We start from the raw sequence: 27,015 nt of genomic DNA, 5'->3' as shown, positions 1-27,015 counted from the left end.
CTTCATCTCTGGAGTGCAGTCAATGTAGGAAAAATGGCAGCCACAGCAAGATCCCACAAATATCCATGCAGTAATGACCAGATAATCTTGAGTGATGTTGATTTTTAAAAATTTATTTATGGGTGTCGCTGGCTGGGCCAGCATTTATTGCCCATCCCTAGTTGCCCGAGGGCAGTTGAGAGTCAACCACATTGCTGTGGCTCTGGAGTCACATGTAGGCCAGACTGGGTAAGGACGGCAGATTTCCTTCCCTAAAGGACATTAGTGACCTAGATGGGTTTTTCCGACAATCGACAATGGTTTCATGGTCATCAGCAGATTCTTAATGCCAGATATTTTTTATTGAATTCAAATTCCACCATCTGGGGGTAGATATTGGCTAGGACATATGGATTAGGAGTTTGAGTAGGCCATTCAGCCCCTCAGGCCTGCTCCACAATAGATACTAGGAAGAACTCCCTTCTTCTTCAAATGGATCTTTTACATCCACAAGAGAGGGAAGATGAGGCATGAGTCTAATGTCACTTTAACAAGATGGCACCTCCAGGATTGTGTCCTCCCTCAGTTCTGGAATGCTTGTGAAGTAGGTTAGGTTGTCCTGGGCTCCCAAGGACGCGGTAGGAATGAAAGTTCTTTCTTCCTGCTCTCTCTCTTGGTTTGGGGGGACAGGTGTAACAAGGATTGTTGGTCAGTCATCAGGGTTGGCGAATCAAGCTGGTCACAGCTTACACACATGGATGGGGCACCCATTGCGCTCTAAAAATTCCACTAGGAATGATCTCTCCCGATCCCAGGAAAATCCACAGGCTCTAAGACCAGAGCAAACTGGTCAGGAGAAACTGATGCTCCATTTTCTACCCACTAACATCACAGTTCTGCAATTAGCCATAGTCCAGCTCAGATCATGGGCATCTCACACTGTTAGAGAGAGAGAGAGAGAGACAAGTGGGTAAAGATTGAGGGGCACTACTCCACATCAAGCCAGGTGAACCAGGAATCTCTCCTGATCTTACCACCCACCACTAGCATGCCGGAAGGGTCAGTAGGTTGATTGCCAGTCTGCTGGGCTGTGTTTTGAATGCTCCTTCCGTGGCCTGGAGTGGGAATCGAACCCAGAGCTGCCGGCTCAGGGGCAGTCATGTTCCTCACCAAACCGCAGGGCCGTTCCTGAGTGTAAGATGCCCCAAATCACCCCAAAGAGGAGACACCTTCCTGGTGTTAGTGAGAGTAATCGGTAACTCACTTTAATGTTTCCATTAACCCTTCAGTGCTGCAGAGAAGCTGTACGCTGATGGGAAAACAAATCTGTACGCACTGCGATTGCCCGTGGAGTGAATCCAAGCGATAACCTTTAAAAATCTACAGCAAAGTTACCCACTGACTTCTAAACAGATAGACGCCAATCTGAGTTTAAAGAAATGTGCTCAGTATCAGCAGAGGGACAGCAGGATTAGGGTGATTTGCGATGTTCTACATTGCTCTACAGGTGCCATCGTATTTGCTGCAGTTTCTCCCAGTCTATTATCAAATCCCCTTCTGGTTTGTGGACATGCGGAGATACTCACTGCCAGGTCAAATCTTCTGATCTTAAAGGACATGCGATAGGATCAGTTGTGCGTGGGTTTTGAATTTCTGGTTACACTCGCTTTGGGGAACAAAGTGTTGGCCAGATGTTGGTGACGGACTCCCATCAATCTCTATTCACTCTAAGGGTGTGATCTTACCACTCGTCCAAGCCACGCTCCTGCTGCAATGAGGTCGGAGAATTTGACGGCCAGCCAAACCTCTGTTCACTGCGGCGGGACAGGAAAATCCCACCGGTGTGAACGGTGTTAAGATTCCAGCCATTACCTTATTGCAAAAGGCCGATGAATACCAGTGATTCAGGTGTCAAGCGGAAGAACTAGACTAAAACTACCGAGGACTGTGCTGTAGCTGCAGAGGCAGAGTGTGAAGCCTGTGTTCCACACCAGGATTGTCGCACCCATATTGAGACAGATTGGGCTCTGCCACCCAACCCTCGCCTTGCTTATCAGTTAGATTGGCACCGGGAGGACTGTGCCTTAGCTAAACTAAGGAGCTGGATAGCAAGCTTACTGAGAGATTGCGATGTAGAGAGCAAACCCAGCCCAGGGACGATCCAGCCCAGGGACGATCCAGCCCAGGGACGATCCAGCCCAGGGAAGTCCAGTTGGTAAATATTGGGGCTAGAATGAAGGGGGCAGGAATGGGATGGAATGCGTGTTCCAACAAAACCATTCCCTGCTGGTGGAGCGCAGGTGTTTGGGTGTGGGGGAGATGGGGAGGATGTGCTGGGGGGAGTGGGGGGGGGTAGGGTGAGAATTGGTCGGTGGTACTGGGTGGGGGTTAGGGCATGGGGGTGTTGTTGTAGGCTTGGGGGTAGTGCAGTGGGTTGATGGAGGATGGTAGTGGGTGTTGGGGGTGTGAATGAGAGTTGGTGGGTGGGCGTTGGGGGCAGGGTGTGGGAGGTTGATGGTGGGTGGGGGGGTGGTAGTTGATGTTGGAAGGGTGTGGGAGGTTGATGCTGGGTGGGAGTGGTAGTTGATGTTGGAAGGGTGTGGGAGGTTGATGGTGGGGGCTTTGTCAGAAGCTATCACTGCAGTTGGCTTGTTAATTCTGTGCCAGTTGTCAGTACAGAAATGCTGACACTGGATAGGTTCATGCTGAGGTGGACAACTCACCAGCAGGAATCCCATTGGTCATCGGGTGAAGGGCCTGGTTTACCCGGCTGAATATCTGTCTTCATTCTGTGGGTGCAACACTGATGATTCACTCAATCCCGCTGGGTTCCTGCCCATCCTGTCAGATCAAGATCGGAGCAAAGATGCTCCTGGGACCTACGGAAAACTACCTGATATTGTGAAAGTATCGCTTCAGGATATTTCCCATAGCAACAGGAGGAGGCCATTCAGCCCCTTGAACCTGTTCTGTCATTCAATTAGATTTTGGCTGATTTGTATTTTAACTCCATCTGCCAGCCTTGGTTCCGAGTCTTTAATGCCCTTATCCATCAAAAATCTATCAACCTGTTTTTAAATTCCCAATTAGCCTCCAGCCTCAGCAGCATTTTAGGGGAGAGAGTTCCAGATTTTCACTCCCCTTTCCGTGAGGAAATGCTTCCTGACTTCACCCCTGAACAGCCTGGCTCTCATTATAAGGTTCTGTTTCCTTTGTTCTGGATACTCTCCACCAGAGGAAGTGCCTGCCCTCTATCAACCCTATCAACTCCTTAAATCATATTGGATGCCTCAGTTACATCACCCCTTTATCTCCTACCTGGGGAACTATAAGCCCTGTCTATGCATGGGAACATAAATGGCTGGATTGTTTGGTAGGGTCCCCGTGTCGACTAGGTCACATTGTCACCCTCCCTGCCGCCACTTTCATTACCTCGTTGGTGAGTGTTGGACTTACTGAGCAGTGCCATTCTTTGGCTCTGCTGGGCTCGGAGATCCTGATCTGAGTTTCGGAATGCCAGGCAAGGCACAGAGCTCTCGAGTGGGTTGCAAGCTTATTGTAGGCCGTCGATAGCGAGATGGAGCGTGCACGGCAGCAAGGCAAAGGTGAGAGAGAAAGAAAAATCTAGCAACAGCAGCAGGAAATCCGATTGACAGCAAACAAAAAGGATAGTGAAAGGAGAAAATGGCAGAGTAGCAACTTGATCCTTGGACAACACTGGAGGAACCACAAGGAGCAAAATCAACACATCAGCTTCCATCATGATGCTCATCAAATTTTATCAACCAGGGGGAGGTGTTTTACTCAAATACTTCCCTTTCAGAAACATATACACATTTATTCCATGGTGTGGAGGTGCCGGCGTTGGACTGGGGTGGGCACAGCAAGTAGTCTCACAACACCAGGTTAAATTCCAACAGGTTTATTTGGTATCACGAGCTTTCGGAGCGCTGCTCCTTCATCAGGTGAGTGGCCGCAGGATCGAGGATGATGCCCACAAGTTGCTGAAGAAGGTGGACTTGCCCAGAAAGATCCAGTTCAACTCAGTGGCCCCACTCACCTGATGAAGGAGCAGCGCTCCGAAAACTCGTGCTACCAAATAAACCTATTGGACTTTAACCTGGTGTTGTGAGACATTTATTCCAATTCCGCAAAAGTACAAATTTTGCTCCAATATTTGAAAAGGGGAAATTTATTTCAATGTTTCACAAATTGTTTCCGTTCCATCCTGGTCAATAAAGTTGAACTTGCAGAATGAATGAAGATGTAAAATAATAATTACATATCCTTAAGCTTGTACATCTGTATCACTGAATAAAGACCCAATGGATTGGTTTGGATACTTTGGAAAACTAAAACGAATTAAGATCCACTGAAGTTACTCCAGTTAATTAGGCTGTGATTTGCTGAATTATAATCCAGTTTTAGCATTGTCTCTTCACCAAATACAAAAGAAGGATATGTAACATGCAAACATATTCAAAATTCCAAATGATAACAATCCACAATCAGAAGATTTAACAGTGCATAACAGGGTAAAGTTTGTGAGGCAGAGACCCTGGACGTGGCTTCACTCGGTGAAGAGTGTGGATCCAGAGAGAGGAAATCGATGATTTGTTGGTCATTCCGCTAATGGAACACCGTGAATTGGCAATATTGTCCCCCGGGCATCCCAATTTTTTCAACATGTGTCTGCAGTCCAGGCCAGTGCGCAGGGGCAAAGACTCCCAAAATTTACCCCAATGCAAAAACCGAGATCCAACCAACTCCACCACCAATGTTCCAAATGATTTCATGTATGGTAATCATACCCAAAGATGTCGCAGTGACTGACTGGCTTTGCAATCAACTCTTTTCTCTAAAGGTTTAACTCTTAAATCAGTGATTAATCACCACTCGGGGGGCTCAGTGAATTATTGAGAAAGAATTCACCTTATTGCATCAAATCATCAGGATGGAAGAATATTTTAAACACCAATCAAAGGAATTATCTATATTGTAGCTTCACAGCTTCTGAAACTTTCAAACCCTGTGCGTAATTTAGGTTTCAAATTTCTTTAATGTGTATTTTCCAAGGACAGACTGTTTTTACACAGTGAGTTGTGATGATCAGGGATCCATTGCCTGAAAGGGAATCAGGCCCAATGGTAAATTTCAAAAGGGGAAGCAGATTAATATGTAAAGAAGAGATCGAGGAGGAGCAGGGGGAGTGGGTTTAAAGGACAGCTCTTCCATAGAGCTGACACGGCCACGATGGGCCGAACGACCTCTTTCTGTACCATGTGATCCAACCATTCAAGGTTGGGTGGAATGCATCACGGGAAAGAAGCAATGTTCACTCTGAGGCTTAAGCCAGTCAATCAGCACTCCATCTGAAAGGTCAATCAATTCCAAAAGTTGTAGGATGGAGACAGAAACCCTAACGGAGGGAAAGGGACAATCCTTCAAGTGTAAAGTTAGAGACATCTCTTGTCAGTTGGTCAGTGGGAGCTTCAGGGATCTACCTTCCGTAGCAAAGAACTATTTTTTAAGAGGTTGCAAAGGGGGCTCACAAGGCAGGAACCAATTGTTGAACAAGGCAACATTAAGCAGAAAAATGACCCAACTCATTAACCCAATGTCACTCAACAAGGTTTTAAATTCTCCACATCTACCTGATGACAAGAAGCTCGGCTTTACAAGTTTCTCCAGGTTTTCCATCTTCTTTTCTCTCTCCATTATGACAAATTACATTCCAGCCAATTCCCACTGCTCGGAGCTCTTAAAAAGCTGTGGCATGTGTAACACGCATAATTTACTGTCCGTGGCTTTGGGAACATGTTTTAAGTGGCTTTCTACTAACCACAAGACAAGCGTGAACAGCTAGAGGCGTCCCAAGCCATTCACTGTCACCTGTAATTAGGAAATAGCATACCAGCAACTATTGTGAGGAATTTCTCACCTGTGAAAAATTCTTTCCTCTCTGAGTCTTCATTGGTTATTTCACACAAAGGATAGTGGAAATCTAGAATTTCCTCCCCAAAAAGCTGGGATGCTGGGGGGTGGGAGGGTTGCAGGGTCAAAGCAGAAGTTGAGATATTTGTTGGTTAAGGTTGTTAAGGATTATGGAACCAAGGTAGGTAAATGGAGTTAAAATACAGATTAGCCATGATCAGATAGAACAGGTTCAAAGGGCCCAATGGCCTCCACAGGCAGTCATGATGGTTCGCACTGCTGCCTCACAGCGCCAGGGACCCAGGTTCGATTCCCGGCTTGGGTCACTGTCTGTGCAGAATCTGCACGTTCTCCCCATGTCTGCGTGGGTTTCCTCCAGGTGCTCTGGTTTCCTCCCACAGTCTGAAAGATGTGCTGGTTAGGTGCACTGGCCATGCTAAATTCTCCCTCAGTGTACCCGAACAGGTGCCGGAGTGTGGCAACGAGGGGATTTCCACAGTAACTTCATTGCAGTGTAAGCAATGTAAGCTTACTCATGACATTAATAATAAATAAGTAAACTTTAAACTTCTGCCCCTATGAAGGAAATTGCATCAGTCCAAAGATGTGCGGGTTAGGTTGATTGGCCATGATAAAATTGCCCCTTAGTTTCCTGAGATGTGTAGGTTAGAGGGGTTAGTGGATAAAATATGTAGGGATATGGGGGTAGGACCCGGGTGGGATTGTGGTCGGTGCAGACTCGATGGGCCGAATGGCCTCTTTCTGGACTGTAGGATTCTATGATCTATCTATCTCATGCCAATGATCCGTATTTCCGTTCCCATTTTGGGAACACTAACTTGTTGTCTCAATAAGACATTTGGACATTCCAGTGCCCTGGGAAGTGGCTGATGCCAATTGGGAGATTGGAAAAGTTCGAAATCTGGAACCTGTCTATCAATGAACAGCGGGCTTTTGAGTGGTTTTCACTCACCGTGGTATGAGACCATACATGTTGGATGATAAGAGAGGATGTTAGTGATGGAATGTACAATGATGGAGGGCAGCTGGGGTTGAAGAGTAAGAGAAGGGAGGTGACTGCAGCAAAATGGCACCTGTATTACCATTATCTGAGGCGGAAAACAGCCTACTTGCACTTGACACTGTCTTTCCGATTTCAGCCAAGGAGCGGAGGTTGGATTTCTTGGTCTGGTGCCGGTGTTTGCGTAACAGAGCGTAGGTCACTTTCTCCTTGAGCTCGGCTTTCAACAGTCCGAGTGCAATCTGGTTGTCAATTATCGTCTCTGGCAAAAGACAAAGAGCGTCAGTGGCTTTGGGGGCAAGAAATTGCACAAATTCTGAACTCTGCAACAATAAGGTCGCAACCAAACATCTCAAACCCCACCCTGAGAGAAAGAAGCTGCATTCTTATAGCTCCTTCCACATCCTCGGGACATCTCAAAACACTTTACGGCTAACTGCGTACTTTTTGAAGTGTAGTCACTGCTGTAATGTAGGAAACACTGCAGCCAATTTACACACAGCAAGATCCCACCGACAGCAATGTGATGACTGATTGGATAATCCCATTTCAGTGACCTTGGTTGAGCAATTAATGTCAGACAGGATGCCAATGAGAGCTCCCGTTTCTTCTTCGCGAAAGTGGCCGTGGGTTTTTATTTCATGTCTGCCGTGAGGGGGCAGACGGAGCCTCGGTTTAATGAGATGGCGCTATGACATTTCAAGATGGCGCTGGAGTGAGGCGGCTTCTTGCAAACTGTGCCCAGCATCCCTTCTAATTCTATCTTTTACTCTCGTTCTATGCTTCTAAATTCTGCACTCTTTTGTTTCCTTCTCTATGAACGATATACTCTGTCTGTGTAGCGCGCAAGAAACAATACTTTTCACTGTATCCCAATACATGCAACAATAATAAATCAAATCTAATTAAATAATGTTTCATCCAAAAGACGGCACCCCCAACAGAGCAGCACTCCCTCAGTAACTGCACTGAATTTGGTGTTGCAACTTTCAGAACATTAGCCTAGATTTTGGGATTAAATCTCTAAACATCTGACTCCAAGACAAGAGTGTTTCCCACGGTGATTGCTGACAACTAACAGAAAGCCAATGGACGCAGGGGGTCCGACATATTCATCTCTGCACTGGGAATAATCATTTGCAAAAAATATACATCCAAAGCTTTTAAGCTGTGCGAGAGTATGAATAGCTGTGATGCTGGGGGGTGGGAGGGTTGCAGGGTCAAAGCAGAAGTTGCCAATCGGTGTGCTGGGTGCTGATGGGAGGCATGGCGGCACAACGGGCAGCCCGGTGGCACAGTGGTCAGCATTGCTGCCTCACAGCACCAGGGACCCGGGTTCAATTCTGGCCTCGGGCGACTGTCTGTGTGGAGTTTGTACGTTCTCCCCGTGTCTGCGTGGGTTTCCTCCGGGTGCTCCGGTTTCCTGTCACAGTCCAAAGATGTGCGTGTTAGGTGGATTGGCCGTGCTAAATTGCCCCTTAGTGTCCCAAGATGTGTAGGTTAGGGAGATTAGCAGGGTAAATAGATAGGGTTATGGGGATAGGGCCTGGGTAAGTTGCTCTGTTGGAGTATCAGTGCAGACCCGATAGGCTGAATGGCCTCCTTCTGCATATTAGGGATTCTATGATTTTCTGTGTCTCTTAAAGAGGGAGCTGAACTGGATGCTGACTGGAGCAGTGATGACAGATGCGTGTATTTAGAGTCATCGAGTCACAGAGGTTTACAGCATGGAAACAGACTCTTCGGCCCAACTTGTCCATGCCGCCCTTTTTCTTTAAAACCCCTGAGCTAAACCCAATTGCCCTCATTTGGCCCATATCCCTCTATACCCATCATACCCATGTGACTATCTAAATGCTTTTTAAAAGATAAAATTGTACCCGCATCTACTACTACCTCTGGCAGCTTGTTCCAGACACTCACCACCCTCTGTGTGAAAAAATTGCCCCTCTGGACACTTCTGTATCTCTCCCCTCTCACCTTAAACCTTTGCCTTCTAGTTTTAGACTCCCCTACCTTTGGGAAAAGATATTGACTATCTACCTTGTCTATGCCCCTCATTATTTTATAGACCTCTATAAGGTCACCCCTCAGCCTCCTACGCTCCAGAGAGAAAAGTCCCAGTCTATTCAGCCTCTCCTTATAACTCAATCCATCAAGTCCCGGTAGCATTCGGGTAAATCTTTTCTGCACTCTTTCTAGTTTAATAATATCCTTTCTATAAAGGGTGACCAGAATTGCACACAGTATTCCAAGTGTGGCCTTACCAATGTCTTGTACAAATTCAACAAGACGTCCCATCTCCTGTATTCAATGTTCTGACCAATGAAACCAAGCATGGTTTTCTGGGAAACGAAGCATGGTTTTCAGCCCAAGTGTTTCCCAGAAACACTTGGGCTGAGTGATGACCCAGACCAGTTAAATCGCTTTAAGAGGTCAGAGAGGAATTTTCCAATGTTTTTTCCCCTAATTTGTCCCCTGCCTTTTCTCTGTTTTTCTTTGCCTGGATTTGCGGTGGGGGTTGGAGGTTAAAATTACTTTGCTGGGGGGTGAGGAGAAGGGAGACATGTCTAGATTTGATGGACTGGCCATCATGACGTGCAGGACAGACTAAACCTGCCTTTTTCTCTCCTGCGCCCACCACCACCACCACCGCACACCCCCCCCCCCCTTTCATATGTTGGTAACAGTGATACAAAAATGTCCTGAGGCACTGGGGGTAGGGGAACCAGAGAGGGGAAACTTACCAGTGATCTGAGGGAGTGTGGAGGCCTCCAAGTCCAACAAGACCAATCCCTTCTCTATACAGGTTCGAAGTTCAAATAAACTGTGCAAGGAGAGCGTGGCCACATGAGGCTTGCTCCATCGCTCCCCACCTTCTTCAACCTTCTCTTCAAACTTGATCCACCTGTTAACGAAGGAAGAGGCCATTCAAACGTGGCTGCATTTCACAGCCCCACATATCCCGGGCTGAACCGAATGATGTTTGGATGATTCCTCCTGCCATTCCTGCCTGCTGCGGGGTTGATTTTACGACACTATTTGTATCGTGGAACTATCCTCCACTCACTGCATTCTGCTTGAGAGGTTAGCCTGCTGTTACCGGCAGACTTCACTGGCGTTTCAGTTTCTTTGGTGAGTACAAATAGACTGTTTGTTGTAGTTTATGAATAAATTAAACCACAAGTCAGGTCCCCAGCAAGGTGGCACAGTGGTTAGCACTGCTGCCTCACAGCTCCAGGGTCCTGGGTTCGATTCCCGACTCAGGTCACTGTCTGTGTGGAGTTTGCACATTCTCCTCGTGTCTGCGTGGGTTTCCTCCGGGTGCTCCGGTTTCCTCCCACAGTCCAAAGATGTGCGGGTTAGGTTGATTGGCCAGGTTTAAAAAAAAAATTGCCCCATAGAGTCCTGAGATGCGTAGGTTAGAGGGATTAGCGGGTAAAATATGTGGGGGTAGGGCCTGGGTGGGATTGTGGTCGGTGCAGACTCGATGGGCCGAATGGCCTCCTTCTGCACTGTCGGGATTCTATGATTGGGTCACTGTCTGTGTGGAGTTTGCACGTTCTCCCCATGTCTGCATGGGTTTCCTCCGGGTGCTCAGGTTTCCTCCCACAGTCCAAAAGATGTGCGGGTTAGATTGATTGGCCATGCTAAATTACCCCTTAGTGTCAGGAGGAATAACGGGGTAAATACGTGGGGTTAAGGGGATAGGGCCTGGGTGGGATTGTGGTCGGCGTTGACTTGATGGGCTGAATGGCCTCCTTCTGCACCATAGGGATTCTATGATTCACTGACTGGCACAATGGTGCCATTATTTGTCCTATCAACAAATATTAGGGGAGAACTGTAGCTTCTCAACACGATGGGCCGAATGGCCTTCTTCTGTGCCATTACACTGCTGTGATTCTTTGATTTTTAACCATTCTGGGGCAGCCATTGCAGTTCAGTGTTCCTATCACAGGCAGCAGTGTTACACTAACACGGGGATACCTGCCAGCCAGAGACTGAGGAGATTTCACAGATTAAAAAAACATTTTTGTGAAGTGGAGATTGTTAACTGTCCATCACCCAAGATAATAAAATCACCTTCATTAACATCTGTCACAGCCTCAGGATGTTCCCACCCTGTTTACAACCAATGCAGTACTTTCAGAAGCGTAGTCGCTATTGTAATGTGGGGAAGGTGGCAATCATGTTGTACATAGCAAACTCTGACAAACAGCACTGTGATAACCTCCGGGTAATCCGTTTTAGTGATCATAGAAGGAATCATAGAAACCCTACAGTACAGAAAGAGGCCATTCGGCCCATCGAGTCTGCACCGACCACAATCCCACCCAGGTCCTACCTCCCTATCCCTATATATTTACCCGCTAATCCCTCTAACTTACGCATCTCAGGACACTGAGGGGCAATTTTTAGCATGACCAATCAACCTAACCCGCACATCTTTTAGACTGTGGGAGGAAACCGGAGCACCCGGAGGAAACCCACGCAGACAAGAGGAGAATGTGCAAACTCCACACAGACAGTGACCCGAGCTGGGAATCGAACCCGGGACCCTGGAGCTGTGAAGCAGCAGTGCTAACCACTGTGCTACCGTGCCGCCCCGATGTCGGCTGTGGGGGTAAATGTTGGCCCGGGAGACCAGGAAGAACTCCCCCCTGCTCCCTTACAGACTTTGGCAAGAAATTGAGAATGGGGATGGGCCAGTAATTGGTCAAAAGGGTGAAAGGTGGGTTCAGAGAGAAGGAGGTCGATGACAGGTCACAAGTGATTGGGGTCACTTTTAACATTTAAGAAAAACTTGGACGGGTTCATGGATGAGAGGGGTGTGGAGGGATATGGTCCAAGTGCAGGTCAGTGGGACTAGGCAAAAAATGGTTCGGCACAGACAAGAAGGGCCAAAAGGCCTGTTTCTGAGCTGTAATTTTCTATGGTTCTATGGACAGGGATTTGGAAAGGAGGGGGGCATTGCTTATGGAGTGGGACACATTCCTGGTATCAGGAATGAGGAAGGTTAAGGTGTTGATCAGGAGTTTAGTGGGAATGGATTCTAAAGAAGCAAGAGCTGGGCATCACAGACGAGGAAATCTTGGGCAAGGACACGGGGAGAGAGAATGGGACATTGGAGAGAGGCGGGGTAGGGTGAGGGAGACTCACAGGAAGGCTTGGCTTGGTAAGGAAGTGGAAGGAGGAAAGTCACAAGTGGAGCTTGAATAAATGGTCTCTATCTCGATGACAAGGAAAATCAGAAGCTCCGTGAAGTGAGAGGTGAAGGGGAACCCTGACCCTCGACCTGCACTGACACTCTCAGCACTGGGCTGATGATCCCACTGTGAGGTCAGAGCGCGGACTCCATGGACGTTGGTACTGGAAGCCCCATAGCTTGAATTGCCGAGTCTTAAACTCTTAGGGCGGGATTTTCCAGCCATGCTCATCCCAGGACTGGAAAATCCCGCCTGAGGTCAACGGACCTTTGCATGGTCCCGTCCCGCCTGCTGTGATTCCCGTGGCCAAATGGGAAAATTCTGCCCTTAATGTTGATGGGTTTCCAATGCATATCAGGCATTCGGTGAACCAAAAAATAAAGAATATACATATCCTGTCGCCAAATATTTATCACTCAGCTACCATGTCTGGTCACTGATCACATTGCTGTTTGTGGGATCTTGCTGTGTACTAATTGGCTGCCGCCCTCCGTACATTACAATAGTGGCCACACTTCAGAACCACTTCACTGGGGCCTCCTGAAGTCAAGAAAGATGTTGTGAAGGTGTAAGTTCTTTGTTTTTTAATGAATTGGGGATTTTCTCCGCGAGGGGGTAGTTCCTACCTGGCAGTTTCCTTCCACTCCATCTCCTGTCCATCAACCGCCAAAAGCTCATCCAGTTCCGTGAAGAGCTGCGGGGCGGGGCTTTCATCCTCTTCACCAAGGATGAAGCGGATCCTCTCAGCCGCTGGTGAAACTACAGTGGTGGACACAATGCTGTTAGCCGACACGGGACCAATCACACACAACAACACAATGGCACTTTTAATCATAGAATCTTATAATGCAGAAGGAGGCCATTTGGCCCATCGAGTCTGCATCGACCACAATCCCACTCAGGCCCGATCCCCATAATCCCATGCATTTACCCTAGCTAGTCCCCCTGACACTAAGGGGCAATTTAGCATGGCCAATCCACATAACCCGCACATCTTTGGACTTTGGGAGGAAACCAGAGCATCCAGAGGAAACCCACACAGACACGGGGAGAACGTGCAAACTCCACACAGACAGTGACCCCAGCCGGGAATCGACCCCAGGTCCCTGGCGCTGTGAGGCAGCAGTGCTAACCACCGTGCCACCCCAACAATGTAGTTTAAAATATGCCCAAAATGCTCCGAAGGAAAATCTGACAAGAATTGGACACTGAGCCACATCAGGAAATATTAGGACAAATGATCAAAAGTTCTCAATCAAAGAACAGAGCTCTGACGAAGGGCCATCCAGACTCGAAACATTGGCTCTTTTCTCTCCCCACAGATGCTGTCAGACCTGCTGAGATTTTCCAGCATTTTCTGTTACTGTTTCAGATTCCAGCACCCGCAGTATTTTGCTTTTTCTTAATCAGAGTGAAGTTTGAAGAAGTGTCTTAAAGGCGAGCGAGAGAGAGAGAGGTGGAGAGGTTTAAGGAGTGAATTTCCGAGCTTGGGGCACAGGCAGTTGAACATGAAACCACCGATGGGAAAGCGATGGGAATTAGACATTCTCAGGAGGCCAGATTCGGAGGAGTGGTGTAGAGCTGGAGACAGTTACAGAAATAGAGGGGGGGGGGTTGACGTGAAAACAAGGATGAGAAATTCTTGTTCTGAGGCGGCACCTTGGCATAAGGCATCATGGTGGCACAGTGGTTGGCACTGCTGCCTCACAGCGTCAGCGACCCAGGTTCAATTCTGGCCTTGGGTGACCGTCTGTGTGGAGTCTGCACATTCTCCCCGTGTCTGCCTGGGTTTCCTCCAGGTACTCCGGTTTCCTCCCTCAGTCCAAAGATGTGCAGATTACTTGGAATGGCCATGCTAAGGTGTCCCAAGATTATGTAGATTAGGGAATTAGTGGGGTAAATATGTGGGGTTGCAGGAATAGGGTCAGGGTAAAATGCTCTGTCAGATATTAGTAAATTACGTCAGTTGACAAATTCAAGATATTTTTATAACACAAGATGGTGATGGAGCTGAAGAAGAAAACGTAAGAAAGAAATTATTCCAGCACCTCATACTGGCTCAGGCTTGTAACTGCACCGTTTTTACATACAGGAATTCCATAAATACACCCACTGCCCTCAGGGGTAGAGAATTCCAAAGAGTCACCACCCTCTGGGTAAAGAAATTCCTCCTCATCCCGGTCCTAAGTGGCTTCCCCCTTATTGTGAAATTGCCCCCTGGTTCTAGACTCCCCAACCTGGGGAAACATCTAACCCACATCGACCCTGTCGATTCTTTTAAATATTTTGTCGTTTCAATGAGATCCCCTCTCATTCTTCCAAACTCTAGTGAACACAATTCCAGTTTCCCCAATCTCTCTCCATAAGACAGTCCCACCATCCCCGGAACACGTCTGGTGAACCTTTGCTGCACTCTCTCTGTGGCAATAATATCCTTCCTGAGGTAAGGGGACCAAAACTGCACACAGTGCTCCAGGTGCGGTCTAACCAAGCTCCTATACAATTGAAGCAAGACCTCACTATTCCTGAACTCAAATCCTCTAACATTCCATTCACCTCTCTAATAGCTTGCTGCACCTGCACGCTAGCCTTCAGTGACTTATGGACAAGGACACCCAGGTCCCTCTGTACATCCACACTTTCTCATTTCTTACCATTTAGGAAATAATCTGCACATCTGTTCCTGGGTATTTACCTCACGTTTTTCCACATTCCATCTGCCATGATCTTGCCCACTCACTAATTCTGTCCAAATCCTCCTATAGCCACTTTGCATCTTCATCTATGGTTCTATTGAGAGGGGTGTGGAGGGATATGGTCCAAGTGCAGGTCAGTGGGACTAGGCATAAAATGGTTCGGCACAGACAAGAAGGGCCAAAAGGCCTGTTTCTGAGCTGTAATTTTCTATGGTTCTATGGTTCTATCATAACACATATATAAACGCCTGTATTCTATACATGTATGTTAGTAATTCCTGTTTACATAGGTCCATAAAGAAAAGTGAGTTACTAATAAATCCAATCGGAAATTCAGGAGAAACTACTTCACCCAGAGAATCATAGGATCCCTACAGTGCAGAACGAGGATATTCGTCCCATCAAGTCTGACCCGACTCTCTGGAAGAGTATCCCGCCTAGGCCCTCTCATGAGCCTTATCCCCTTAACCTTGTGCACTTACCATGGCCAATCCACCTAACCTGGACATCTTTGGACATTAAGGGCCAATTTATCACAGCTAATCCCCCTAACCTACACATCTTGGAACACTAAGGGCAATTTACCATGGCCAATCCACCTAACCTGCGCTTCTTTGGACTGTGGGAAGAGACCGGGGAGTACCCGGAGGAAACTCACGCGGACACAGGGAGAACTCCCATGTATTCAGACTCCGCACAGTCACTCAAGGCTGGAATTAAACCCAGGTCCCTGACACTGTGAGACAGCAGTGCTAACCACTGTGCTACCGTGCAGACAGTGGTGAGAATGTGGAACTCGTCTCCATGGTGAGTGGCTGTGGTGAATAGTATTGATTTCATTAAAAGGAAGTTAGAATATTGAGGGAGAAAGGATGTTGATGGGAGTTCAGGGAAATTGACGGGGAGAAGATTCATGGGGCAGCATAAATGCTGGCAGAGACGAGTTGGGCCGAGTGGCCTGTAAATTCTGTGTAAGATTATTTAACAAATAAGTAATTAGTGTGAAATTCCTCTAATCTGAAACTTGAGAGAATTAATCATTTTGCAATAACAATTGTTCAATCACAGACTGACTTTTGTGGGTATTTCTGGATCAGTTCATCTTTAATCTTTGCTGGTGCAAGCACAATGGGTTGTAAGGCCTCTCTATCCTGTATGATTCTAGAATATGGATCAGAAAATGGAGGGCTGGACCCTGAGTTTGCAGGGGGAATATGGAGAGTCTCAGGGCTGGAATAGGCCGTGGCTGGATCTAGTCCAAGCCCTTGGTTATGTCTGAGATCTACCAAATTACCCTGGATGACATCCGAGCTATCCACAGTAACACAACTGGCCACTACAGCATCTGGCCTGCCTCCAGGGATGCCAACTGTGATTAATGGCACGGTGGCACAGTGGTTAGCACTGCTGCCTCACAGCACCAGGGACCCGGGTTCGATTCCCGGCTTGGGTCACTGTCCGTGTGGAGTTTGCACGTTATCCCCGTGTCTGCATGGGTTTCCTCCGGGTGCTCCTGTTTCCTCCCACAGTCCAAAGATGTGCAGGTTAGGTGCATTGGCCGTGCTAAATTCTCCCTCAGTGTACCCGAACAAGTGCTGGAGTGTGGGCGACCAGGGGATTTTCACATTAACTTCATTGCAGTGTTAATGTAAGCCTACTTGTGACACGAATAAATAAACTTAACTTAAATGTATTCCTGAAGGTTTCATCATGACTTCCCCCCCCCCTGCCCCCCCACCAAATTCCAGCCATTATTCAGACGACACATTCACCCTCATGACACACTGACCCCCCACCAACGGGAAAGCAAAATGTCTCATTACCCAGTTGGAGGGTGCTTGACTGTCAATCAAACAACAATTTCTCCCCATTTTCAATATTTTTATATCCGGCAAAGAGAAATGTTCAAAGAAAATGACCAATAAAACAATCTCTTTTTCATGTCCCGGTAGTTTTTCTCCAGGGTCGCACGGAGCAGTGTCTTGGAGACTGATCTCCAATTCTCAGAGACTCCAGGCCAATCCTGGCAACCCTCCTGCCTCTGGGCAGACCCCAGCTGGAGCACCGTGTCCAATTTGGGCCTTCACACTTTAGGAGGTATGACAAGGCCTTGGAGAGGGTGCGGAGGAGGGTTTACTAGAATGATTCCAGGGACAGGAGGCATCAGTTACGTGGCGAGATGAAAGAAGCTCTGTGATTGTTCTGCTTGGAGCAGAGAAGGTTAAGGGGAGATTCAATGGAGGTGCTCAAAATGAGGAGGGGTTTTGATAGAGTATATAAGGAGAAACTGTTTCCACTGGTGACAGGGTCAGTAACATAGAATCTACAGTGCGGGAGGAGGCCATTCAGCCCATCGAATCTGCATCAACCACAATCCCACCCAGGCCCTCTCCCCATAACCCCATGCATTTATGCTAGCTAGTCTCCCTGACACTAAGGGGCAATTTAGCATGGCCAATCCATCTATCCTGCACATCTTTGGACAGTGGGAGGAAACCCACACAGACACGGGGAGAACGTGCAGACTCCGCACAGACAGTGACCCAAGGCCAGAATTGAGCCCAGGTCCCTGCACTGTGAGGCAGCAGTGCTAACCCGTGCCACCGTGCTACCCAGAGGGACACGCAACTAAAATAACTGGCAAATGAAATAAAGGGAAAATGAGGGGAGATCTCTTCACACAGAGGGTTATTGTGACTTGAAAGGGGAGTGGGGATAGATTTCCTCAGAATCTTCTAAAGGTAAATGGACCTGTGATTGAAAGGGGCTAATTGGCAGGGTTATGGGGAGAAAGCAGGTAATAAATTGGACAATTCTTTGCAACAGCTGGGGCAGACATGACCGGGCGATAGTATTGGTCCTGCGCTGTAAAGTCTATCACCCTAATACTGACCCTCGATGCTGCAACCCTCATCACAGACTGGGGCTTAGCAGAAAGGCAAGCGACCCGACAGACATTCCGTTCCAGTGTTGAAGAGAAGTGGGCTAATTTGAGTGAGACGCTGCAGAGTTACAGGCACCTGACTAATAAAGTAAAAACCAATCTGTGAATGAGTCACGAGCAGCGGAATTCAGAAGCACAATGGCTGTGTAAATTTTGGGTACAGCTGTAGGTGCTAATCACAAGGCATTATCATATCGACCAAAACATTCCTGGAGGCCTTCAAAACTTGCAAGTCATTTTTGTAAAGGTTAGAAAGCCATTCTGATTGTGTGCAACCCTTTATCCCCCTCCCCGCCCCCTCCACTCGCTATGTTGACACTCCAAGCTGTGCGTCACTCAAGATGTGGAGATGCTAGCGTTGGACTTGGGTAAACCCCAGTCACTCAAAGCGTCACTCAAGAACCAGGGGAAGCAGGGCAAGGGGATAATTTCCTCCCAATCATTTTAACACTCCCATAAATCGCCCGGACCGTGCTCCAAGTTCCCCAGTCTCCTATTTCATACAAAATTCACCAGCGTTAATACACCTCCAAATTCAGGACTGGTTTTAAACGTGTTCCAGTTGGGACAGAGGGCTGGATCCAGGGAAGGCGACGATGGAATGAGATGCCAACTTGGGCAACTGTTAGCAATGACCACTGCTCCTTCATCAGGTGAGTGGAGGTAGGTTCACAAACACGGCATATATAGGCAGAGACACAACTGCAAGATAATTACAGATTCTTCACATTCCAATCCGTAATTATCTTGCAGTTGTGTCTCTGTCTATATATGCCGTGTTTGTGAACCTACCTCCACTCACCTGATGAAGGAGCAGCGCTCCGAAAGCTCGTGATTCCAAATAAACCTGTTGGACTTTAACCTGGGGTTGTGAGACTTCTTACTGTGCCCACCCCAGTCCAACACCGGCATCTCCACCCAGGATTGTCCTGGAGTGCGTGGACATTGAAGACTAAGCTCCAGGATACCGCTGCGACAGTAAATCTCAGAGTAACTCACAGGTGCACTCAGAAAGCTATGCTTTTTAATGTTAATTTTCTTTGAATATTTATTTGCTTTCCAATTGGCCACGAGTAGGATGGGGAAATGAGGGTGGGAGTACCTAGCGGCCAGGGTGATTTGATTTGATGTATTATTGTCCCATGTATTAACATACAGTGAAAAGTATTGTGGACTCTGGGCCCAGTTTTACCAAAATGTCGGTAAAGTCGGGCGTCGGGCTTATACCGCGATCTGCACCCGAATCCGAGCAGATCGCGTTACCGACACCCGATCTGAGCGCGGGTCCGGTCCGCGCCCGAATCGGGCGGCCCGACGATTTAAATGCATTTGCATACATTTAAATCGACTTAATGAACCGCACGCCCAACTCTACCGCCAAATCCCACTTTACCGTCTTCTGGCCTGTTCCGGATCCGCGCTGTAAGCGACCTGCAGAATAACAATCCGAAGCGGATTTCTATTCTGCAGGGGAACCTCCGAAGCCCATCCTCCTCGACCATCCTTCGCGGACCCCCCCCCCCCCCGCTAACCACCCCGGCAGACCCCCCCCTGGGATCAGACCCCCCTGGGAGGCAGGCCCCCCCCCCCCGGCAGAGCACACCCCCAACCAACCTCAATCACTGGTCTCCCTCCATCCATATTTTGAAATATTTTCCCAAATTTTTGACTGTCAGGTTTTTAGTTCCTGCGATTATAATTTTGACATTATCTTCCAAAGGGAATTCCTCTAATTCTGTGCAATGTTCAGATGAAAACAAGATGAAAGAAAGGATCCAAGGCTGCTCCAGAGGCAGATTAGCTGCACCCAGCGTTGCCCATGCAAATCACATTCATAAGTAGGGGCACATCTGCCATGGAATGTGAGGGAAGAGTTGCCAATACAAACTTCTTTTCACTATGGTTGATTTCCCAGATTTAGTAATCTCCTTGAATCTTATTTCCAACCAAGTTCCACCACGGGGACAATTCTTCCAAGTTCACCACATGACTGAATATTTCAGCAACTGGCTCATGGCTACAGGGACATCAACAATCCAGTTACAGATCACCAATGTATTATACAGGTCACTAATTGCTCACTAGGACACTGTAGTTTAATTACCTTTCCCATAGATAATTAGGCAGCACAAAGAAGATGCTACATTATTTTCAGTTTGCAAGATTCTCCCAAGTCCATCCTCCCCCCCATCCTCCCCCCCTCCATCCTCCCCCCCCCCCCCCCATCCTCCCCCCCCCCCCCATCCTCCCCCCCTCTCTGCTCTCTCTGCTGTTCTTTTCTTTCGCGCCTGGGCGCGCTACTTCAGATTTTTTTTCGAACTGCGCATGCGCAGTTCAGAGCTCCGATCGTTGCGGCAGCGCTAAGCCCCGCCCACTGCGCGGATCGGACTGGAGCCGGCAAAAAGCGTGTGGGCGCGCTGGAAAGGGGATTCCGGGCTCGGATCGGTATTACACCCGGATCCGGCCCTTAGACTCCAAATGGTAAAATCGGGCCCTCTGTCTACACTTCCCGCTGCCTCGGCAAAGCAGCCAGCATAATTAAGGACCACACGCACCCCGGACATTCTCTCTTCCACCTTCTTCAATCAGGAAAAAGATACAAAAGTCGAAGGTCACGTACCAATCGACTCAAGAACAGCTTCTTCCCTGCTGCTGTCAGACTTTTGAATGGACCTACCTTATATTAAGTTGATCTTTCTCTACACCCTAGCTATGACTGTAACACTACATTCTGCACTCTCTCGTTTCCTTCTCTATGAACGGTATGCTTTGTCTGTATAGCGCGCAAGAAACAATACTTTTCACTGTATGTTAATACTTGTGACAATAATAAATCAAACGGCGGCCTGGGGGGACATACTCAAGATTCTGGAGTGGGACCTGAACATGCAATCTCCTGACTCAGAGGCAAGAGTTCTAACCGCAACACTAGAAATAGGAGCCAGAGTAACCACACGGCCCGTTGGGCTCAATTCCACCATGGATAATCTCCAGTTTCAGCTCCACTTTCCCCGCCACTCCCCATACCCCATGATGCCCTGGGAGAACAAAAATCTGTAAATATACTCAACAACTCCCCCCCCCCCCCCCCCCGGGTGGAGAATTCCAATGTTTCACACTCCATTGAGTGAAGAGATTTCTCCTCCATGTTCTATTTCCCTCCAGTTATTCTATGATCAAAGGTTATGGGGAGAAAGCAGGAATAGGCGATTGAGTTGGACGATCAGCCATGATGGTGATGAATGGCAGAGCAGGCTCGAAGGGCCAAATGGCCTCCTCCTGCTCCTATCTTCTATGTTTCTCCTCCTCTCGGTCCTAAATGATCAACCCCTTTATCCTGAGACCGTGCTCCAAGTTCCCCAGCCAGGGGAAACAACGTCTTTCCCAGCCTTTCAGAAGCTTTGTAAATTCCAGTGGGATCGCCTCTCATTCCTTTAAATTCCAGAGAATATACCCACTGAACCTTGTGAAGGGAAAGACCATTTTAAACACCAATTTATTAAATCACAAACCATCGATTAAATTTGAGTGTCAAGGCAATATTGCTGCTGACACAGAATCGCCATGACTCCACAAGGTCACTGAAAGAGTTAACGGATTGGATTGTCTTCTCGTAACCAAGCCTTGGCTAAACAGTAACTCTTAGTAACCACATTCACACATAAATGTTTAACAACCTCTCAGTTACATCAGACTCCCAGAAGTGTAAAGATCAATAATTCATGCATTTCATAATCTGGTTTAATATCAGAGTGAAATCTAAACTATCAGCAGATATATGTACTGAGCAAATTCTAACTTATTCACAAGTGGTTTGTTTATCTTGTTCACCAGGCGCTGATATTTTAGGGATTTGAACGCTGGGTGGATTAAACGTAGAAGTCGCCACAGTCCCAGAGGCTGCTTCCCCCTTTTGAGAGAGAGAGAGAGAGAGAGAGAGCTGACTGGTGGCGATTTAACCCAAGGATCACCACACCTCAGGCGAGGGGGCAAGGCTGAGAAGGAGGAGCCTTCATGAATAACCTCAGCCGGTACGGGAATTGAACCCGCGCCTGTTGGCGTTGCTCTGCATCACTAACCAGCTTTCCAAACAGGGAAGACCAAGGCCAGAATTCTCCCAGAAAAAAAAGTGTCGAATTCACGTGAAAACTGGAGTCTCGGGCACTTAACAAAGAACAAAGAAAATGACAGCACAGGAACAGGCCCTGCGGCCCTCCAGGCCTGCACCGACCATGCTGCCCGACTGAACTAAAACCCCCTACCCTTCCAGGGACCACATCCCTCCATTCCCATCCTATTCATGTATCTAAATGATATTAAAATTAGAATTTTAATACTTATCCCACCTCCCCATTGATTTCCAGTGCAGAGCAGACACTGCCGGAAATCCGGAGCTGGGAGACACTATTGCGGCGGAACACACGCGCAAACCCCGCGCATCACCCCCCACGGGATTCTCCTGGCCCGCTGCGCTGAAGGATTAGTGCAACGGGATAGGAGAATCACCTCCCAATGGTGCCATGTATACATGTATTTATAAATATATAATATATATAGAATGACCTAGCAGAGGAGGCCAGTCGGCCCATTGTGCTGGTACTGGTTCTCTGAAAAAGCTTTTTAAAAACAACTATTCCCTCATTGGATGTGGGCATGGTTGACTAGGCCAGTGTTTGTTGCCCATCGCTAATTGCCCTTGAGAAGCTGGGGATGAACTGCCTCCTTGAATCCTATCAGCTTCTCCTTCTATTCCATTCTCCCCCCTGTGTTGATCCAGCTTCCTGTGAATGGATCAAAACTACTTCCCTCATCCATTTCCTGTGGGAGCCAGTCCCACATTCCCGCCACTCTCCGGGTAAAAGAATTTCCGAATCAAGGATTTATGGACGACCATCAGTTCTTGATGCCTCTAGTTTTCCTCTCTCCCCCAAGTGGAAATACTTTCCCTCTGTATCTGCCTCAAACCTTTCCCAGTTTTAAAGGTCACCCCTCAGCCTTCTCTTTACAGGACACCCAGCCTGTTCAATCTTTCCTGATCTGGCCTCAAGTGGACTTAAGCGGAGTGCAGAGGGGGTTTACAAGAATGTTGTCAGGGCTGGAGAACTGTAACTATATGAGGAGAGATTGGAGAGTTGGAGTTATTTTCCTTGGAACAGAGAAGGCTGAGGGGTGACTTTAGGGATGTACAAAATTATGAGGGGAAGAGATAGAGTGGACAGGATAAAATTGTTTCCCTTGGTGGATAATTCTAGAACCAGGGGACATAGATTCAAGATAAGTTGCAGTGGGTGCAGAAGGGACATGAGGAGGAACTTTTTTACGCAGAGGCTGGTGGGTGTCCGGAATTTGCTGCCTGAGTTGGTGGTGGAGGCAGAGACCCTAAACTCTTAAGTACCTGGATCTGCATCTTAAGTGCTGTGAGCTACAGGGCTATGGGCCAGGTGCAGGAAGGTGGAATTAGAAAAGGCATCTGGGAGTCCTTGGGCTGTCATGGACAAAATGGGCTGAATGGCCTCCTTCCATGCAGTAACGGTTCTGTGGTTCTATGGACAGGGACAGGTCTTGCGGTGAGTGTGTAGGGATGAAGGGAGAATAACAATAACTACTATCACTGCCGACCACCACATACACCAGGCAGGCCCAGGGTGCAAGAATAAGAGAGATGGGGATGGGGAGAGTGGGATGGGAGGCCCCTTTGCTCTTACCCTCGCAGGCATGTCAGAGGCAGTCAGTAACAGTAAGAAAACTGAGGCCAGGGCAAGGAGCAAGCGCAGACACACAATGCTCCATTTTCCTGCCGGTTCGACAGATTTCAGGCGAATTAGCAGACGGGATTGTACCTACTGATGGTTCAGTGGTAGAATTCTCACCCACCATGCGGGAAGCCCAGGCTTGATTCCCGGCCAAGGCAAAGCCCCTTTTTAAGGGCGGTGCGGTGGCACAGTGGTTAGCACTGCTGCCTCACAGTGCCAGGGACCCGGGTTCAATTCTGGCCTCGGGTCACTGTCTATGTGGAGTTTGCACGGGTTGGGTGGATTGGCCATGCTAAAATTACCCTAGTTTTGGGAGGAATAGCAACGTAAATATGTGGGCTTACAGGGGGAAGGTGGAATTGTTGTCAGTGCAGGCTCGATGGGCCGAATGGCCTCCTTCTGTACTGTAGGGATTCTATGATTCTATCAGGAAAGACTGGAGCCCCTTACTGTAGAAAGGAGAACGCTGAGGGAATCCTGAACCAGGGGCCATCACCAAGAAATCCAACCCAATCGGGAATTCAGAAAAAATATCTTTACCCAGAGAGCAGTTAGAATATGGATTCACTACAACAGGGAGAAGATGAGGTGAACAGGGTTGATGCATTTCATTGGAAGCTGGATAAATACCTGGAGAAAGAAAATAATAGGAGTTGAAGTAACCAGTTGACAGGGCGGCACGGTGGCACAGTGGTTAGCACTGCGGCCTCACAGCGCCAGGGACCTGGGTTCGATTCCCAGCTTGGGTCACTGTCTGTGTGGAGTTTACACGTTCTCCCCGTGTCTGCGTGGGTTTCCTTCAGGTGCTCCAGTTTCCTCCCACAGTCCGAAAGATATGTAGGTTAGGTGGAATGGTTTTGATTGGATTTATTTTTATCACGTATTGAGATACAGTGAAAAGTATTGTTTCTTGCGCGCTCTGTGGTCAAAACATACAGTTCATAGAGTACACAGGGGAGAAGGAAAGGAGAGGGTGCAGAATGTAGTGTTACAGTCATAGCCAGGGTGTAGAGAAAGATCAACTTAATATAAGGTAGGTATAACATAGGGTATGGTCCTGGTAAATTGCCCTCATGTCCGAAGATGTTGTGATTTAGGGGGATTAGTGGGGTAAATGCGTGGAGTTACAGGGATAGGTGGGAGTGGCGCTGGGTAAGATACTCTGTTGAGAGTCGGTGCAGACATGATGGGCTGAATGGCCTCCTTCTGCACCGGAGGGATTCTACGATTCGTAAGGTGAGAGGTGACTAATGAACTTAGACACGAAGCTGGAGCAGCTGGGTGGAATGGCCTGTTTCTGTGCTGAATGCTTTGTAAAATGTAATGCATTACACCAATTGCAATGTCCACCTGTTGCGATTCCAACTTTAATTCGGGCTCTGTCTTATCTTTTATTCTTTTAGACTTCGATGGCGTACAACAGATGAAGCTGTGAAGACTTCACCCCTATTCCTCTTCACCCTTTACCCAACTGTGGGATTTCCACAACTGGTTTGTCTCTGGTGTGCTCTCTCTACATGTCCCAAGCGCCGGGATTCACACAGCTGTGTGGAAACTCCTCCACAGGATGGAGATAAAAGCCTTCAAACCTGGGAAAATTAAACGCCAGCGCTTTCTAAGCAACCTGCCCCAACATTGCACTGTTATTCTGTTTTTCCTTTCACTGTTAAGTTCAGTATATTAAAAAAATAATAATGATTGGAGACATGGAGGCAATCTAATTTATAATGCAGTAATACCGTGATTAAAATTTAATCAGCATTATATAAAGAGGCACAGTGTGAGATCTCTGACTGTGATGACAGGCTTAATCCACTGAAATTCCATGGTGAATATTTGTTAGACCCACCCAGCATCTCCAGTGACACCAATCCCTCAATTATCTCATGTTGCAACTGTGAATAGCAGTTGTCTCTCCCAAAAATATCATGCAATGTGTGGTCTACAAAGTCCAAACTGTACTGGTTTAGGGTCCTTGAGGTTTGCCTGTGAGAATTTAAGTGCAAGAATGTTTATCTGAAAGTAAACTTACTCAGTTGTGGACAGAGTTATAGAGGCATTGGGAAAGGTGCAAAGTGAGCTTGTGAGAGCGATGTCACTGAAAGGTTGGCTATTGTGGATGACGGTGGCACAGTGGTTAGCACTGCTACCTCACAGCGTCAGGGTCCCAGGTTCGATTCTGGCCTTGGGTCACTGTCTGTGTGGAGTTTGCACATTCTCCCCATGTCTGCGTGGGTTCCTTCCAGGTGCTCCGGTTTCCTCCCGCGCTCCACAAAGATAGAACATAATAGAATTCTTACAGTGCAAAAGTAGGCCATTTATAGAACATTACAGCGCAGTACAGGCCCTTCGGCCCTCAATGTTGCGCCGACCAGTGGAACCAATCTAAAGCCCCCCTAACCTACACTATTCCAATATCATCCATATGTTTAACTAATAACCATTTAAATGCCCTTAATGTTGGCGAGTCCACTACTGCTGCAGGCAGGGCATTCCACGCCCTTACTACTCTCTGAGTAAAGAACCTACCTCCAACATCTGTCCTATATCTCTCACCCCTCAATTTAAAGCTATGTCCCCTCGTGCTAGCTGTCACCATCCGAGGAAAAAGGCTCTCACTGTCCACCCTATCTAATCCTCTGATCATCTTGTATGCCTCTATTAAGTCACCTCCTAACCTTCTTCTTTCTAACGAAAACAGCCTCAAGTCACTCAGCCTTTCCTCATAAGACCTTCCCACCATACCATGCAACATCCTGGTAAATCTCCTCTGCACCCTTTCTAATGCATCCACATCCTTCCTATAATGCGGTGACCAGAACTGTACACAATACTCCAAGTGCGGCCGCACCAAAGTTTTGTACAGCTGCAAAATGACATCATCGCTCCGAAACTCAATCCCTCTACTAATAAAAGCTAACACATTGTACGCCTTCTTAACAACCTTATCAACTGGGTGCCAGCTTTCAAGGATCTATGCACATGGACACCGAGATCTCTCTGCTCATCCACACTGGGGCTCAGAGCCTCGAAAGCTTGTGTGGCTTTTGCTACCAAATAAACCTGTTGGACTTTAACCTGGTGTTGTTAAACTTCTTACTGCATCCACACTACCAAGTATCTTACCATTAGCCCAGTACTCTGTATTCTTGTTACTCCTTCCAAAGTGAATCACCTCACACTTTTCCGCATTAAACTCCATTTGCCACCTCTCAGCCCAGCTCTGCAGCTTATCTATGTCCCTCTGTAACCTGCAACATCCTTCCGCACTGTCCACAACTCCACCGACTTTAGTGTCATCCGCAAATTTACTAACCCATCCTTCTACACCCTCATCCAGGTCATTTATAAAAATGACAAACAGCAGTGGCCCCAAAACAGATCCTTGCGGTACACCACTAGTAACTGAACTCCAGGATGAACATTTCCCATCAATCACCACCCTCCGTCTTCTTACAGCTAGCCAATTTCTGATCCA

General features: G+C 47.7%; 1 protein-coding gene across 4 annotated transcripts in view; it reads right to left on the bottom strand.

The window, feature by feature from the left end:
• Positions 1-27,015, bottom strand: part of LOC144488359 (electrogenic sodium bicarbonate cotransporter 1-like) — a 189,531-nt gene that overhangs the window by 116,209 nt on the left and 46,307 nt on the right. For 2 of the 4 annotated variants that reach the window (XM_078206518.1, XM_078206638.1), the window contains exons 4-6: positions 12,771-12,903; positions 9,682-9,842; positions 7,044-7,196 (exon numbers count right to left, since the gene is read on the bottom strand). In XM_078206518.1, the coding sequence (XP_078062644.1) occupies positions 7,044-7,196; positions 9,682-9,842; positions 12,771-12,903 (447 nt within the window). Of the gene's footprint in view, positions 1-7,016; positions 7,197-9,681; positions 9,843-12,770; positions 12,904-27,015 lie in introns of all 4 variants that reach the window. The other 2 variants (XM_078206450.1, XM_078206566.1) reach the window with 1 other exon arrangement.

The sequence above is a fragment of the Mustelus asterias genome, chromosome 1, assembly GCF_964213995.1.
Source record: "Mustelus asterias chromosome 1, sMusAst1.hap1.1, whole genome shotgun sequence".
Classification (NCBI taxonomy): domain Eukaryota; kingdom Metazoa; phylum Chordata; class Chondrichthyes; order Carcharhiniformes; family Triakidae; genus Mustelus; species Mustelus asterias.
This window is presented reverse-complemented; position numbering and strand designations above follow the sequence as displayed.